The sequence below is a fragment of the Podarcis raffonei genome, chromosome 5, assembly GCF_027172205.1.
Source record: "Podarcis raffonei isolate rPodRaf1 chromosome 5, rPodRaf1.pri, whole genome shotgun sequence".
NCBI lineage: Eukaryota > Metazoa > Chordata > Lepidosauria > Squamata > Lacertidae > Podarcis > Podarcis raffonei.
Genome location: NC_070606.1, coordinates 52,853,009 through 52,869,752, shown reverse-complemented (window position 1 = coordinate 52,869,752; position 16,744 = coordinate 52,853,009). Strand labels below are relative to the sequence as shown.

Sequence of the window (16,744 nt, the reverse complement as noted above, 5' to 3'; positions counted from 1 at the left end):
TAGCACTTTTATAGCGCAACCATTTTTAAAATCATTGTCTGTATTATGTCGCATGTAGCTTCAGCTGCGACTTCAAGTGGCAGACTGCGAGTTGCAGTAGAACTAAACAAATACACAAATAAATAAATGAAAAGTGCTAGTATGTTTTCACAGGGAAGAGCATTTAAAAATGGCATTCCTCCAGCAGCAATCTAACAGGTACAGTCCTCTATGAGGACTTTGCCTCTCGGTTGTGCTGCTTGTGTCAGCACTGACACTGCCAGTCATCATTTCAAACTTCAGTAATTGTGATTCCTGTGGGAAAATTAGCCCTTAGTAAGCCTTAACATAGCCCAATAATGCAGGCATCATTAGTGGCTCCACGGGTTACAGATTTGCTGGGTGTATGGTGAGTCCTTTTCAGCCTGACAGCCATGTTCCCTTCTGAGCATGCCACTGGGTTAGAGGCAAAAATAAGGGGTGTGGGTGGGCAAAAACATTAATGTGTGATGTAACATTCCTTTGTATGGAGGCTCTCTAGATGATGCTCCCTAGATGATGCTCCCTAGATGACGCTCTAGGGAGTCCTCTCTCTCTCTCCATCCTCCATCCCGGCAGGCAAGAAGCATTATTATAGTATATGTGCTGCCAAAGTGAGCATGGCAAGAAGCATTATCACAGTTGAATAACATAGTCCAGCCAGGCAAAGGACGTGGAAAAGGACCAATGAGAAGGGAAGTCTCAAAGCGGGAGGGGAGAGTCCAGGAGGGCCACATTTGGCTTATGTTTAGCTCCTGAACCAAAATTTGCTCCTAAGACTTTCTATGTCAGAATTTGTGCAATTAAACAGCATACTGCATATCAGTTTGTGTCATGCGGGGGTTTTTGGGGGCCTGGCACTGTACCTTTGTAAAATCCTTCCCAGAGATATTTGATTGGCACACTACTTGCTGTCTTTATGGTGCCTGCTGAGTGCTATTTCATTCTCTCGCGTGCTTTTTGTTAATGTTTTTAAATAGCTGTTTTGCTTCTCCCTTTTAGTATGTGTTGTTCAATATTTTATTGTTTTTAAAATTTTAGTTTTATGATCTATTTGAAGATTGTAAGCTGCTTCAAGCATTGCAAGGAAAGCAAGATATAAATGCTTTAAATCAGTTCATTCATCATCACAGATGCAATGCTTCAATATGCTTATGTTTGGGCCTGGAACAGAAGTACCAGCTGATGCAGAAGGCAGAGGCCAGACTGTTGATGGAACTGCCTGGCCAGCAACATGTGACACCATTGTTAATGCAGCTGCCTTGGCTACCCATCTACTACTGAGCTACACAAAGGTGCAACAATCATGCCACCTGGACTTCAGGCTGCTATATTTATTGACTATGAAAGCACTTTGGTGGTCCAGACAGGGTCACTTCATCAGTTTTAAAAGGTAGCAGTCTAGCATATATAGGAAGAAGTTGTTGAAATCCATGCCCCAAGCACTTGGGTTTGACATAGCAGCTGCTGGTTAGAATGTGCTTTTCAAATCATATATCACATTGCTCACAAAATGGATTAGTCTGAATTTCCCCTTGAATATTGTATTACTTTGGCTATAGCAAGTTATGCATTTGTTTTCATCTAGGATACAACCTGAGAACTTTGAGCAAACAGGTGTTTCTGATCTTGGTAAGTTTTTGTTTCCTTGTATAAAAAAGTGCTGTAAACCTAAGTGCATTCATCTGGAAGTAAGTCCTACTGAAACCAGTGGCATTTACTTCCAAGTAAATGTGGTTAGATAAGAGTTGTGAAACTGTCAGATATGTAGCATATATACATAGTTTTATATAATACTAAATATTTGGTTGCTCCTATAAACTTGTCCCCATTGCAGACGTTAATATGTAAGGATTATTTCCTTAGGATTATTTTCAAAATATGTTTACAAAAGTCATTCTTATCCCACATGCTAGCCACAACCACAATGTAAACATGTCTGAAGGATATGGAAAACCATTTCATTTGAGGGAATATATTTTTTAAAAACACATGTGTTGGTCTTTCCCAAGTTTCCTTCTGTCCTGTAGTGACCCTGACATCACAAAATGCTTGTGTATGCTTTTACATAAAGGGACCCGTGACCATTAGGTTGCACTTTGACGTGCTTTCAAACTGCTAGGTTGGCAGGGGCAGGGACCGAGCAACGGGAGCTCACCCCGTCGTGGGGATTCGAACCGCCAACCTTCTGATCGGCAAGTCCTAGGCTCTGTGGTTTAACCCACAGTGCCACCCACATCGCTCACACGCAATGGGCATAGTGCAATGTGTGTATATGCACAGACAATTCTGATCTTTTGTTAGTAACCTTTGGAGAATGCAGTGTGCATTTGGAGATGCTCTTGTGTGATTCTTGTGTGAGCGGGGAAGCTCTTCAATAATTAGCCACAATGATAAAACTTCAGGAGTGTAGAAGCTTGTTAGTCAGTTGTAGTAAAAACAAAAAAGTCCCATGGCAATTGCAGAACTGTAAGGCCTACATGCATTACCATGCCATAGTGGCAGCACAGTTACCACTTCTGTGGAGGATGCTTGAAATATTTGTTGGGGTAGCTCTGCCCCCATCTTCCCTGGGCTATACAAGGCTTAAGTGCTCTGAGGCAAGGCAGAAGCCAGGGTGCCCAGGCCAATTCCTGAAGGGACTATCAATGGCCTGAGAGAATCCCGGGGTAGCCCCACTTCCATCTTCCTACATCTTAAGGCAAAGAGGAGAAGCCCAGCCTTCAGAGCTAGTACCATCAGCTTCTGAAGTCAGACTGCAGATATTTGTAAATTTTCTTTGTGTTAATAATTGGGAATTGCCTTGGGTGCCTTCACAGAAAGGCAGTCTATAAAGGCAATAGCCAACTAAATAATGTATTGGTGACCACATGGCATTCACAGAGCATATGGGAGACTCTCACACCTCTACCACTGATCCATGGGGCAGCTTAGTGAGTGAACCTTTCCCAAGCGCTTAAGGCAGGCATAGGCAAACTCTGCCCTCCAGATGTTTTGGGACTACAACTCCCATCATCCCTAGCTAGCAGGACCAGTGGTCAGGGATGATGGGAATTGTAGGCTCAAAACATCTAGAGGGCCAAGTTTGCCTATGCCTGACTTAAGGGAATGATGGCATCCGCTTTCAGTCAGGATTATGTGCACTCAGAAGCCCTGAACTGAGACCCTTATGTTTAGGATTGAAATGCCATATGAAAAGTGCTTTGTGGGTTCTGTGTTTAGTGCTATCCTGCCCTACTAGCTGTGTAATAACAATGACATTGGTTTGCCACATTCAGACATAGGAGCATGCCCCTTTCAAAGAAACAAGACCATTCTATTGATGATGCTATGTCTACTCAGAGGTAAGTCACACTGGAGTCAATAGGGTTGCAGCCCCAGGCAGGTTTTTAGGATTGTGGTGGTTACAATGAATGCTTCCTCTTGGGGACTTTTTTGACACGTCTCTCTGTCTGTAATTATGATTTTATGTATGTTGTATTTTTAAAACTCTGTCTCACTTTGACAATTCCCATTGAAAAGCAGGTTATAAATTTGTATTCAGCTAAGGTTGATTTCAGTGGGTTTAAGTTAGTCATGTTCATTAACTCCAATGGGTTTGCTCTGAGTAGGACATTTCCTACCAGCTGTTGTAAATACCTATCCCTCCGTTTAGCTAGAGCACATGGCTCCATACAGCCAATGAAATATTCAGCATTTGATTATTTTTCTTATATTATCTTGGGGTTAAAAGATATTTAAAAACAAAACAAAACAAAAAGCAACATTGTGAGAAACACTGTCAGTTAAACCCACTTGTTAATATATCAGGTTCATTATACTGATCAGGGGCAATTGACTAGTATGTATCCCAAACATAGTTATTTTTCAGAATGTCTGAAAGCAAGTTGGTCAAAAACCCAGAAGAAAAAGAAACTGTTAAATCCATTTGTACATTGATTTAACAGAGAAGTATTTCATTCTTCTTGTGTTTTTCTTTTTTCTCTGGGTGTCTTGAAATAATCCTTTTTCTGTCTCCATCCTCCCACTTAGACATTGTTCACAGACTTACTTATTTATGAAGTCTGAAGGTTAGTTCCTACCTGCTGAGAGTAATTAGCCCTGTTCTTTGTGTCCTATGCAATCCTGTCTGATTAAATGTACACATTTGTTTTACTTCTTTTCATGTCCCTTTTCTCTTTACTCCTGTTTTCCTGATTGCAAGTTGCCGTGATTCTTTTTTTATGAAAAAAATCTATTTTGCCTGCATCTTTCCTTTAGTATGCAAATTTCTATGTGAACTTATGGTATATATATATGCTGTGTCAATCGCTGTTTTATTATTTTTCATTCATGTTCCCCAGAGCAGACAGTTTTAGGGAATATCTCCCGCCCTCTAAACTCTCTAAATATTGCATGACAGATTGGCTTTGTTTTGGAAGCCCTTTAAGATCCAGTGGTTCGTAGTAAGAGCAGCAGGTTATGCTTCTTGTTGTGTGTGTGGAATGCTTGGATTTAGTACAGCCTATACTTTTTTCTTTTTCTTTTTGACACCATTTCTATTAGGCAATTTACTAATTCCCCTTGAATTTACTCCGTGTGTGTCTTTCTCTCCCGCTCCCCCCTCCTTCCCGTCTCCTCTTTTGTTCCTTGGCCCATGTTAAAGTTTCCAATTGACTCCTCCATTGTTACAATTTGTCATTGCTGGAAGATCAATTTGTTTTACTCCCCTCATCAGCACAGTAGAATCGGGTGCCAGATGTCTTTCTTTCTCTCCTTTCTTTTTCTTTTTTTAAAAAGCAGCCACATTATTCTTCTGCTCCCAGTTTGCGCCTGTTTGGAGCCTGATCGCTGGCTGGTAACTGGAAAAGAATGTTCTGTTGCGCATTCCTGAACTGCATCCTCACCCTCCGCCCACCCTCCCCCAATAATCTATATTTGGTAATTCATTTACTAGCCTGCTTTGGGGACCACACAGTTGGATCACACACAGAGAAACAAGCGATATTTTCTGTCCCCTAGAGCCAGTGCGTTTTTGCTTGTTTGTTTGTTTTCTTTTTCCTGGAGGAGCGAGCGAGGGGAGCCGGATGGCGGGACGCGCAAGCAAGAGCGGCCAGCGGAGGCTTCGCACCTCGAGTCTCGCAGCCCTTGATTCTCCCGCCCCGCAATTAACTTCTTCCCATTCAACCGCTCTCTGCCAATCTCCACCAGCCCCAGTCGGGAGGGGGGGTGGGGTGGGCAGCGGCGGATGGTGCTGAGCCATCCCTCCCTCTCGTTGTTTGGGGAGGCGACGCCTAATCCCTCTCCACGAAAAGGGCTCTGGCACACTTTGCCCCGGCGCTCGTAAGGCTCCGAGCCCCGCAGAACCCGGCCGATCTTCCTTCCGAGGAGGAGACCTACGGAGGAGGACGCCGGGCGGCTCCTACCCAAGGCCCGAGGAGGAAACCCCTCCGGAGCCAGGGGCACTTTCTTGCCGAGAAGCTGCGCGCAGGGCGCTGCGCGCGCGCGCCTTCCCCAGCCGCGCTCCTGCAGGAGCAGCTTTCAAGTCCCAGGCAAACTCTGCTCAGAAGGGAGAGGGGGGAGAGGGAGGCGCCCTCTGACTCGCTGGCTGCCCTGGCTCAGCTATACTCACGAGGTTTATCTCCAATAAACTTCCTAGCTGCTCAGGACAGCAACATACATAAATATATATTTGAGTGCAGCCATGTAAATATCGCAGGGACGAATAGTTCCGTCCTGGAGCCCGCTTACTGGGACGGAAATCGCAACGGGGCTTACTTTCAAGTAAACGCGCAGAGGTTAGCAGCCCCAATTGCGGTGCTCCGCGTGTGAAAGTTGACGGCTCAACAAATTGCACCGCTGCTTCTAGACTATTTTTGCGCGCAAATGCACAACTGAGGCACAGTGCCATTTTCTTTTAATTGCGTGTGTGTGTGTTTAGCCTGTGTTTTCTTTCCTCTGGGTCATTTCTCTCTACGCCCCTCTCTCCTATTTTCGCATTGTCTGCACTGGACCATTCCCTTCTTTCTTCCTTCCTTCCTCCCTCGTCTACCCCGCTCCTGGCTCTCGCTCCCTCTCCCTCTCCAAAAAGGATCATTGTTAGTTTCTCCGCTTCCCCCCCTCCTCCTGTTTATTTATGCACACGTCATTGGGGAGCCCCCGCCCCCTCCTGCATCTCATTAAGTGCCTAGTGTGTTTCTTTTTCCCTGTCAATAATCCTGGATCCCAGACTTCTCCGTTCCTCCGGATTTCGATCCCCCTTTTTCTATCTGTCAATCAGCGCCGCCTTTGAACTGAAAAGCTCTCAGTCTAACTTCAACTCACTCAAATCCGAGCGGCACAGGCTCCCTATATCTGCGGCTTCTACCCCCCCTTTTTTACAGCTGACTTGTTGTTTGGTTTGTTTGCTGCAATTTTTTTATAGTTCCCCCCTCCCCCGTCTCTCCCTCCCTCCCTCCTTATATAATTTTTTTATTATTAATTTTGTGTGTGTCTACCCGCGTGTGTCTGTGCGCGCGCTTTACACGCTGATCTGATCTTCGGAAGAAAAGAGAGAGAGAAAGAGAAAATCCAGAAGAAGGAAAAGAAGAAACCCAAAGTCACTGGTGCAAAAGGAAAGGAGAAGGGACACTGCCCTCCCCTCCTTCTCCTCCTCCCTCTTTTCCCCTCCCCAGGAGGAAAGAAAAGGAAAAGGAAAAAACTTTCACCTTGGACTTTTTTTAAAAACAAAAAATTGCAAACTTCCCCCTTTTCTTTCTTTCTTTTTTTAATCCTTCCCCCTTTTTCCTCCCCCCCCTTTCCCCTTCTTCTCTCCCTCCCCTCCCCTCTGTCCTTGCAAAATTGCTGCTGGTGGGGTAAGTCAGGAGGAAAATGCCGCAACTAAATGGCGGTGGAGGGGACGATTTGGGGGCGAACGATGAATTGATCTCTTTTAAAGACGAAGGGGAGCAAGAAGAGAAGATCTCGGAGAACTCGTCGGCGGAGAGGGATTTAGCCGATGTCAAATCGTCGCTAGTCAATGAAACAGAAACGAATCAAAACAGCTCTTCAGACTCAGAGGTAAGGAGACCCCCCCCCCAGCCCCGCCGCCGCTCTTCCCAGCACACCTGCCTTACTCCACCTTGGGGGTTCCCGGGGAGACGGGATGCATGAAGTTTGGGGTGGGGGTGGGGAGAAAAGAGAAAAATGCCATGGAGGGGGTGGGGGAACTGAGCTTTCGCTCGGAGTTGCAACTCTGTTTCTTATAGTATGGTCGGCGACTGCCCTGTTGCTTCTCTGGTGGGTTCAGTTATCTCTGTATTTTCCGTATCAAGTTTTGCACAAACTTCTAACTTGTTCTCTCCCCCTTCTCTCTTTCTCTCTCCTCCTTGCTTCTTTTATTTTCCCCTTTCCCCTCTTCACCAAACTGCCTCATTCATCTACTCTCCCGGTGCCCTTTTATTTTTTGCCTATTTTCCACCCTCTTTTGATCCAAGGCGGAGAGGCGGCCCCCGCCTAGGTCCGAAAGTTTCAGAGATAAATCCAGAGAAAGTTTAGAGGAAGGTAAGTTGTGCTTGATGGCTCCATCCCACCCACCCCTTCCCCTTTCCAGGGTGGTGGAGGGGGGGGAGAGAGCGCGCGCGGATCTGGAGCACCCCCCAAAACCGTGCTCTCCGTTTGCGCAAACAAACGCTCTTCCAAGTTTCGAGAAGCACTTTTCCTAACCGTGATTTCCCCCCCGCTTTCTGTTTTCTCTCTCCTTGTGCCTCGTTCCCCCGCCATGTTAGCTGCGAAAAGGCAAGATGGAGGGTTGTTTAAGGGCCCACCATATCCTGGGTATCCCTTTATAATGATCCCCGACCTGACCGGCCCCTACCTTCCCAATGGCTCCCTCTCGCCCACGGCAAGAACGGTAAGTCGAACGTGTGCATATGTACAGAGATACGGCATATATGTGTAAATACCAGCTGTGTTTTCCGCGCATTTGTGTCCCACACCCGCCCAGGTCCCCCTGCCGCCTGTTCCGCCCGCCCCCTCCGCTCCCGGCCGCCGCGGCGCTGCCTGAAACTTTCCAAAACTTTTGCGCCTTCCGCTGACTGCGCGCCGAGGGGGCGGGGGGAGGGCAGAGAAGGGGGCTGTTTACACTTCGCCATGTTGATTCCTTTACTTTCAGTTTTGGGGCTTCGGGGCTTCGGCCCTGGGACTTGGCAAGGCGAAGGGCACCCGGAGTCCCAGCTCCCGCTTTTTAATTTCCCCCCCGCGCCCAGCGAGCGAGCCTCCTCCGCTCTCCTTCCCACAAAACTCTTTTTGCGATTTCTATCGCGCTCTGTTTTCCTTCTCCCCTCTCGAGTGGCGACTGGGTTTCCTTTCTCTCCCCTCCCCCTTTCCTTGCCTCCCCCTTTTAACCCTTTGCTCGCTTGCGGAAACCTTCCCGAGTTACTAATTTACTGGCAGCGTTGCCATCGAGTGATTAATTGGTGCAAAATCTTATCCGGGTTTTTTTTAAAAAAAAAACTTTAGGACTCTTTGTGTTTAAAAGATTTTAAGGGTGGCAGTTAACTATAGACAGCTCTCTCTCCCCTCCCCAGTTTTCCCTTCCTGCTATTCTGTGTAAGAATTTTTTGGCATCTTTCTTTTGGAAGGGGCGAGGAATTTTTATTTTCATTTCTTGGTAGACTGGCTTTGCTTAAAGTCACCGGCTTTCATTTAAATAGATCACACGTATGAGTTCCATAAGAAGATAGTGGATGTGGGCCCCATGTTTATTGTGTTGGGAAGAAAATATCGAAGCCATATATATATATATATATAAATATATATATATATATAATATATATAAATATATATATATATATAATATATATAAATAGTATATATATATACTATTTCTATACTATGTCCTGACTCAGCTGAGCCAACTTCTCATATATATATATGAGAAGTTGGCTCAGCTGAGTCAGGACATAGTATAGAAAAGGCAAATGCAATCCTGCAAACAGACACTGCCTTCCCATTAATAAACAAAAGTTAAAAGCATTATATAAATAAACAAGCCTTCACTTGAAAGGAATATATATATATATATATATATATATATATATATATATATATGTATTCCAAAACAACTGGGATCATCTGTGTACTTCAAGACCTTTGGGTGTGACAGGAGGATCTGAAGGTGTGGCAGTATGAATGGAGGGAATAAGTTTCTTGTAGCCCTCAGACTGGTTTTGTTAAAACTTTTGGGAGGTGTGAAGTGTTGGTCACTGCCCTCCTCACACATCCTCATGGATTTATGCCAGCTCTACTTCCTCTGCCCAACCATAATACAATCTTCATTAACATTGTTTCAAATACAACTTTTTTTTTAGAAAAAAAAGCCTGTTCCCCTAGGGAATGCAGGATTTGTATACATTTTATCTGTTATCTCATTTTCTATTGCATCTTTTAACTGAAGTGATTCTTTCCCAAACTATCCACTTAATTCTTTCTCCTCCAAACTACTGTTCGAATTCTCACCTCTTTTCTTTTAACTTGATCATTTGAGGCAGCTATTTGAAATACAGGCTCCACTGTTAGGTAGCTGCTGAATCTGTTTCTAGACTATGGGATGTTTTCAATGTGTCCAGTCTACAATTGTTTTTAAAATGTCAGATCAGGCTTGTTTTTTACTTTAAGTCCAAATTCAGATTACAAATTACAGGGGGAAAGATGACAAAATAGTGTTTACTTGTGTATTTTTAAATGTTTTCAAGGATGAGGTTAACCCAGTCAAGATATTTTATAATTTACTTTTATTTTGGGGCTATGGTCATAGCAAGGAGACATTTTTGTAACCGCAGTTTTAGCATAATGGAAAAGAAAGGTGACTGGATTTTGTAATTGGAGAGGTGATGGGACAGGTAAAACGTCTTATATGTTGGTAGGCATAGAGTGTTTGTTTTGTGGTTATTTTAATTATGTACTATGAAAGCATAACCTTTTAAAATTATTCCTCAGAGTGGTTTCTGTTCAAAATAGAAATAATTTTGCAAATTTAAATTAGTGGGGCTGATGAGCATTAGAGGGGAAAAAATTCCCCTGGAAAAAAAAAGAATTTTATATTTATTTACATCTTTGTCTAGAAGCACTTAGGATTTAATATTGATGCAGTCCATTACCTTTTGAAATGAGTGGGAACTATTTGTATCGAGGTTTTGAATAGATGTTTGATCAGGGCCCCAGAGTAGTTATTAGTTAATGGAGAAAATTCTTCTTGGCCATATTTAAACATTCTCTCTCTAATAACAACACACTGTTACAGTGAATTCATTTCATTGTATAAAAATATATTATTTTATTGATATAACAGGTGACCTTGTTCCTTAGCATCATATGGATTCAAAAGACATTTTCCATATTCAGTAAGCAATTTGCACATAAGCCAACAGCATATTTTGGGCCCTTTCTTCTACTCCCAATGATTTGTATAGTTTGCATTTGTGAAAGCAAGATAAATTATGGTTTAAAGAGAACCCATTATTCGTTTATGGTGCAAACCAGAATGATTAAATATTACAAAGGATTTATTCAGTTTATAGTGTTCAAGGTGTATTCCTGTAATTTGGCTGTTCTTTTTAACTCAAAGGTGTAAGTAAATAAATAATATTGAGTCTTACATATAGGTAGAATTATCACACAGGATTATGAGCTCATGAACCATATTTTTCACTGAAGGTTAAACAAGTTGTTTTGCAATATTGTTTCCTCCTTTTTGGTTTTTGTTCTTTTATTTTTATTTAGAGGAATATTTGTTGTTCTCATATGCAACCTTCAGTTCTTAGAAATACATAAGCTGAACACTGATTTCTGATTTTCTGCTTTAAGAAATGTAAAGAATTATGAAGTATCATTAAATCTGCTTATGATGAATAATACATTACTTTAGGAATAATGCTTTAATTGCCAAAGAGTCCATAAAGCTTGTTAGCAATGATTTTATTTTAAAATGACAAAAGATTATTCTACATAATGCTAATTTTGCTTTTGCTAAAGTAACATGCCTGGCTCTGAAGAGGACCAATATGCAGTAAGGAGAGCTCTGTTAGAAATGAAATAATGAATTAAAGAATACACTTGTGTAGGCAATGTGGTAGTGGTTGCAATAGAATTTAACAGAAGAACAATTAAGTAGTTAGATGTAATTCTGGTTATGAAAATACTGTTAATTTGCTTTTTGTGAGGGAGAGTTGTTTCACGGTGCTGAGTTGTTTCACAGTGCTCATCTTTCATTTGAACCTGAATCTAAAGTGGTTAGTGTAGGAAAATATGAAAGTGATATGGCTTGTGATCTGGTAAATGCCCATTAATGGAAATATTTTAAAATAATGCATTGGAAAATGTATTTTCTCCCTTTTATTTCCTGAAGTACATAATCTTCTGCACAAGAATGTAGATCCTGGTGCACGAAGAGTTAATGCTATCCCCCCCCCTTGTTCCCCTGTCTTGAATTGTTTTGACAACACTTTTCAAAAGTGTGACATTTGGAGCCCCTGCAATACAATGTAATATTACTGTAATTACACAGGTCATTACATTTTAAATAGAGAACAATGGAATGCTTATCATGCTGAAAAACAAAGAACAGGTGTTCCTGCCCTTCTTTGGTATTTATGCTAATTTGTTTTTTCATCTTCCTTAGAAATATTTATTGCTCGGCACTGTTAAGATTTCTGCTTTCAATGTGATGGTTTGATTCCTGACTAATCTTTAAGGTTGAGGGCTTAGCTGATTTTTGAAATAAGGGTTATGGTGTTAAACTAGTTGGATGTTCACAAGGTACATACAGTTTTCATATGTCAGCGTGTTTGCGCTTCATGGCAGAGATAAGCTATTCATTGAATTGTACCATTCACCTTCTTGATGGCTTTAAAACAACAATGAAGTCGTCCCCCCCCCCATAACTGTGTAGAAACAAGCTATTCTCAGCCGATGATCTTCTGACACCAATCAAATGAAGCACGGGAGTCTGAAAACCTCTCAGTTCTTAGCCCAGTTAGAACGCTGTTTCTGCTTTGCAAGTGGCTTGCGAAATACATCATAGCAACTAGCATTAGCTTTGTTAACTTCTTCTTTTTTTAAAAAAAAGGCATTTAAACTTCTCCAGCATGATTTTAAGGTTGCAGGACAGAGAGGGAATCAGTGAATTTTAATAGCCAGTCCTCCTTTGGAAGCGGAATGCAAGCTTGTGAGCCCAGAGAAGTAAAAGTTTGACGCTTCTGACTTGTGGCAAAATTTGCAGCATCTTTTTGTGTGAGGGTCCCAAATATTGCCTTTTGTTGTAAGGCAATGCTAAGATGTAGTGTTTTTAAATAAGTATACCAAGATTTGTCTCTTGATTTGAAAGTTCCAGTTTTCATGGATTCATAAGAAAATGCTACCCCTCCCCTTTTAAAAAAAAGCAGAATAGAGAAAGGACAGCTGTAGATTTCTTTTTCTGCCTTTCTTTTTTTTTTTTTTTGCATGCATGTATGTGTTTCCACACTGCACCATGACTAAAACTGTAAGGCCCCCCATTTCCAGCTGTCTGGTAGTTATGTGGAAGTTGGATTATTGGCTGTTAAGCATGAGACAACCTGGATTTAGCAAATGCTTTCCTGAACAGGGGAGTAGGTGACTGTTTGCGGGGGGGGGGGGTTTGAGGGGAGAAAACATTTGTGAGGCACTTTGTGGTTGCTCTTGAAACATGCATGCTGCCACAATAAAATGAAGAAGGGATGCACTCTTTGGGTCAGAGTGCATCTAGTTTCCAACAAAAGAGCCCTTGCAGATAAGAGGGCATGGATGTGTGTTTTTGTAAGTGCATTCAGGGATGTAGGTGGAATTAGAATGTTCTCCTTCCCACACCTTACCTGTTGTGGGAACTTTTTGTTTCTTGCTTGCTCCAGACTTTTTAACTGCTGCAGCTGCAGCTGCTGGATTGTTTGCATAGTAAGAGAGTTTGTACTCACCCAAGCCTTTGTGTGTGTCATGTGTGTGTGTATTCTCTTTGTACTGAGCTATGGCAAATATGCAGGCAGAGCCTTGCCCACTGACTCGTAATTGGGCATGTTTGTGAAGGAAATGGTTAATTTTACAACCAAAGGCAAACTTGCACCTCAACAGGTCTGCTGAAAGAAATGTGCCACAGTCATTTGCTGGCAGGCAGCGAAGGGTCATAAATCTACAGGGTTTATTTACAGCCTATAACACTTATGAATGTTAAGATATTTGACGCCACGCTGGCCTTATAATATCCAAGGTCCACAGACACTGGCAGTGGGTCAGGTTTCTTTCACTAATTATAAGCAATGAGAGATGGGGAAATTGGGGAAATAAACCCATGAAAAGCTTAGATTGTTTTGGGGGGGCTGGTGGGAGTTTGGTGCTTGTTCTCCTAACTGCACGGCTGGCCTTTTCCTATGATTCAGAATTAACGCTTGAAATACTGAGGGGCAATGTGTAGTGGCTTAAGCAAACCTTTCGCACAGCCTGCATTCTTTATCAACGTGCTCGCAGTCTTGTGTAGGATATCTAGACAGGAACCCTGCAAAATATTTCCCAGAATACTTTCAAAGAAACCTGATATAACCCTGAATATATTTGTTGTAGCTGAGGGGGGGGGGGAGAGAATTGCCATGCCTGAATTAATAAACAAGTTACATTAGGCTATATTTAACAGATGTATGTTTATGATTGATCTCTGTCTTTCTTTCTTGAAATAAAGCAAGAAAGTGGCACTTCAATAAGAATATCTAGATAGCAGACAGATGATACATTTTTCATTTCAAAGTCTGGTTTTAAATTACGTGCCTACCTCCCCACCCGTTATTTTAGAGAACTGAATAAAATCTGGGTTTCTAGAGGGGACAGATCAGGAGAGAAAACACATTAGAAAAAAAACGTGTATCTGGGAAAGAATGTGGTAAAATCCAGAGGCCAGGAGCAAATAAGGAAGAATGCTAGTGTGTAGGGGGTGCTTGAAAAAAATATTGTTGAGATCAGCTGCTAAAGGGGAAGCTGGGCATCTAGGGAATGATTGGCTCATGTGTCAGGAAAGTCTTTGGGGCCAAGGCGAAGCATCACTTGAGGGGCCCCCTCTCTTGTTCTCCCTGTATTAAACAAGTGCATTGTTTAAATGTTTTTAAATGCAAGAGTGCTTTTCTCTTAATCTATATGATGATGCTTCTTTTTTTAAAAAAAGCCAAACCCTAAATTATAAAAATAGGCCAAAGGATAAATCAGGGTTTTTAAATAAGTCCTAGGAATATATTCCCCCACCTCAGCAGTCTAGTTAGGTGCATTATCACATTCAACTTAGAGATACTAATTTGGGCAAAGGAGTATGGGAAGAATACATATATTGGTTTTCTCCCATATGTTTTTACCCCCTTCCATTTAAAATACTGAGTCATTTCCCCCTGCAAAATATAAAATTGTATTTTTTTAAAAAAACACCCAACAACTTTCCACTAGTAAATGTTCAAGAAGCCTAGGACATAATGTTTTATGAATTTTCCTAACCAGTAGAGTTCTGTAACTTATTAGCCCCTAGGGATAAATCTGAATCCTTAACACCACATTACAGAGGTGATGTGGTAGGACCTTTTAGCAGGTTATCAACAGTGGTGTTTGTCTGTTTCCCAAGAGAATTCATTCATTTGCAACTCCCTGTTTAATTCCAGGTTGGCACTTGGTCTGTTCTTTTGTGTGTTTTTGTTCAAGTACTCCAAAACCCTGATCCTCATTATTCTTGAAGCTGTACACAGTCAAGCAGGCAGCCATGAATGAGTTAAGTTGCTAGCTAAACTTTGGCTTGGGGAAGAGAAATTTGGGGGCCTGGTTGGCATTAACAGGGTACAGCACATTTTACAGAGCTTAATTAGTACGAACTGTAATTGTTTGTGGTCTGCCAGGAGGAGTAATGTGCAGGAAAAGTGGAGTCGTTCTTTTGCAGTCTTCAGTTTTAAAACGATAAATCACTTGCATATTTGTGCAATGATTCAAATGGAGCTGAGACCTCTCCATCTCAACATGTGGTAAATTGTAAAGTCAATGAATTGCAGATGTAGGCTACAGTCTGTGTGTGTGTGTGTGTGTGTGTGTGTGTGTGTGTGTGTGAGAAATGCAGAATGAATGGGAAAGAATGACAGTATAAATATTTACTGAGAAGATAACTGAGCTTTAACTTGCTAGGCCAATTATGAAGTACTAGCCAGTCGTTTTGTTTTTAGCCATTTGTTTTAGCTTTAAATAAATTAAATCAAGGTTAGGGGCACTATTAGCCTTGATGAACATTGCTGATCCTCGAGAAACAATGGCTTTCTTGCACAGGACCGTGAAACAATTGGATTTAGTAGAAATTGGTTCACTACTATCACTGGCAGCTAAGTAAAATAACAAGGGAAGGGGCACCTAAAATGCTTCTGCAACAAAACCTTTAACGAGAGATGTAGACAACTTTGTGTCTCTCTTAGAGAATATACTACCAGTTTGTAAGAGATCTGTTTCTACATTCCTTGCACACCCAGAAGTCTCATCAACTTCACTGAGACTTCCTGCTTGAATAAGGAAGGCATAAAGACCATGTCTTTCATTTTTAGCATGTTTGAAATGCTCAATGACCCCATTGTTTGCATCTTAGTTATCCGGAGCTACTTGTTAGCTTGATTTAGGCCCCATTTACACAGCCAAATAGCGCCAGTGTTTCTCCCTCCACCCCTTGTGTTGGTTAGTTAGAAAGGTATATCCAGATAATTTAAATCAGGGCAACTTTTCTGGACACAACAGTAGCAATATCTTCATTGGTAGCAGACTGGTCATAATCACAGATACTGTTGCTCATTGCCTTTCTCAGTGGTAATTGAGTTTTGGTTTTCTCTTCTACCTGATGGTATTTGTTTATCTTTGGAAATGTAAACATTCTTCTGTGAAGTAAACAAGTTACAAGCACAATGAGTAATTACCCTTGGGCTTAACTGCATGTACCCTCCAATGATGACTTAACTATTTCCAGATGTCACATTTGCTTGTCTTCAACCTAGGAGCTGTGATTTAATCTCCTCCCCTTTCTCTTTTGGATTTCCCACATCCCCTTAATGGTTTGCTACAACCATAGCTTGACAAGACTTAAAAAATAATAATTGTGCAAGTGGTTTGAGCTCCAAGTCTGATTTCTAGATCTACTGGTTAAATGGTGCAAAACACTAATGGGAACTAACTGATTTTACCTTTGGATCCGTATTCATGTGAAACTGAATGTGCACATTCACATGCTGGCTGCCCAGCTAGCATTTGTCTTCCTTCTTGCATCCCATTGTATTTGTCAACCTGATGTCACTGATATTAGCGAAATCTCCTGTGTTTGATTTGTGGATTGGTGCTACAGCAGTGAGCCCAGTGCCTAAGCACTTTCCCTCCTTCCACTCTTGTTGTGTGTTTTAGGCACATAAACTGCCTTTTTATTGAGTCAGACCGTTGTTCCATCTGGCTCAATATTGTCTGCAGTCACTGGCAGTGGCTCTCCAGGATTTGAGAAAGGATTCTCCCCCAGCCCTATCTAGAGTTTCTGGGGATTGAACCTGCGATCTTCTGCATGCAATGTAGATGTTCTACCACTGACCTATGGCCAAACCCTCTGTAACCCTCAGCCGTATGAGGGTTCTAAGCATAGAAGGGGAAGCAGGGCCCCAGCTTGGCTGCTACATATTGAATAGGGGCATATGAAAAAGCAACACCCTTATACATATAG

General features: G+C 42.0%; 1 protein-coding gene across 37 annotated transcripts in view; it reads left to right on the top strand.

The window, feature by feature from the left end:
* Positions 1–5,309: 5,309 nt before the first annotated feature.
* Positions 5,310–16,744, top strand: part of TCF7L2 (transcription factor 7 like 2) — a 210,986-nt gene continuing 199,551 nt past the window's right edge. For 5 of the 37 annotated variants that reach the window (XM_053389167.1, XM_053389171.1, XM_053389170.1 and 2 more), the window contains exons 1-3: positions 5,318–7,056; positions 7,473–7,539; positions 7,764–7,888. In XM_053389167.1, coding sequence (XP_053245142.1) covers positions 6,868–7,056; positions 7,473–7,539; positions 7,764–7,888 — 381 coding nt within the window. In that variant the 5' untranslated portion in view covers positions 5,318–6,867. Of the gene's footprint in view, positions 7,057–7,472; positions 7,540–7,763; positions 7,889–16,744 lie in introns of all 37 variants that reach the window. The other 32 variants (XM_053389191.1, XM_053389181.1, XM_053389195.1 and 29 more) reach the window with 12 other exon arrangements.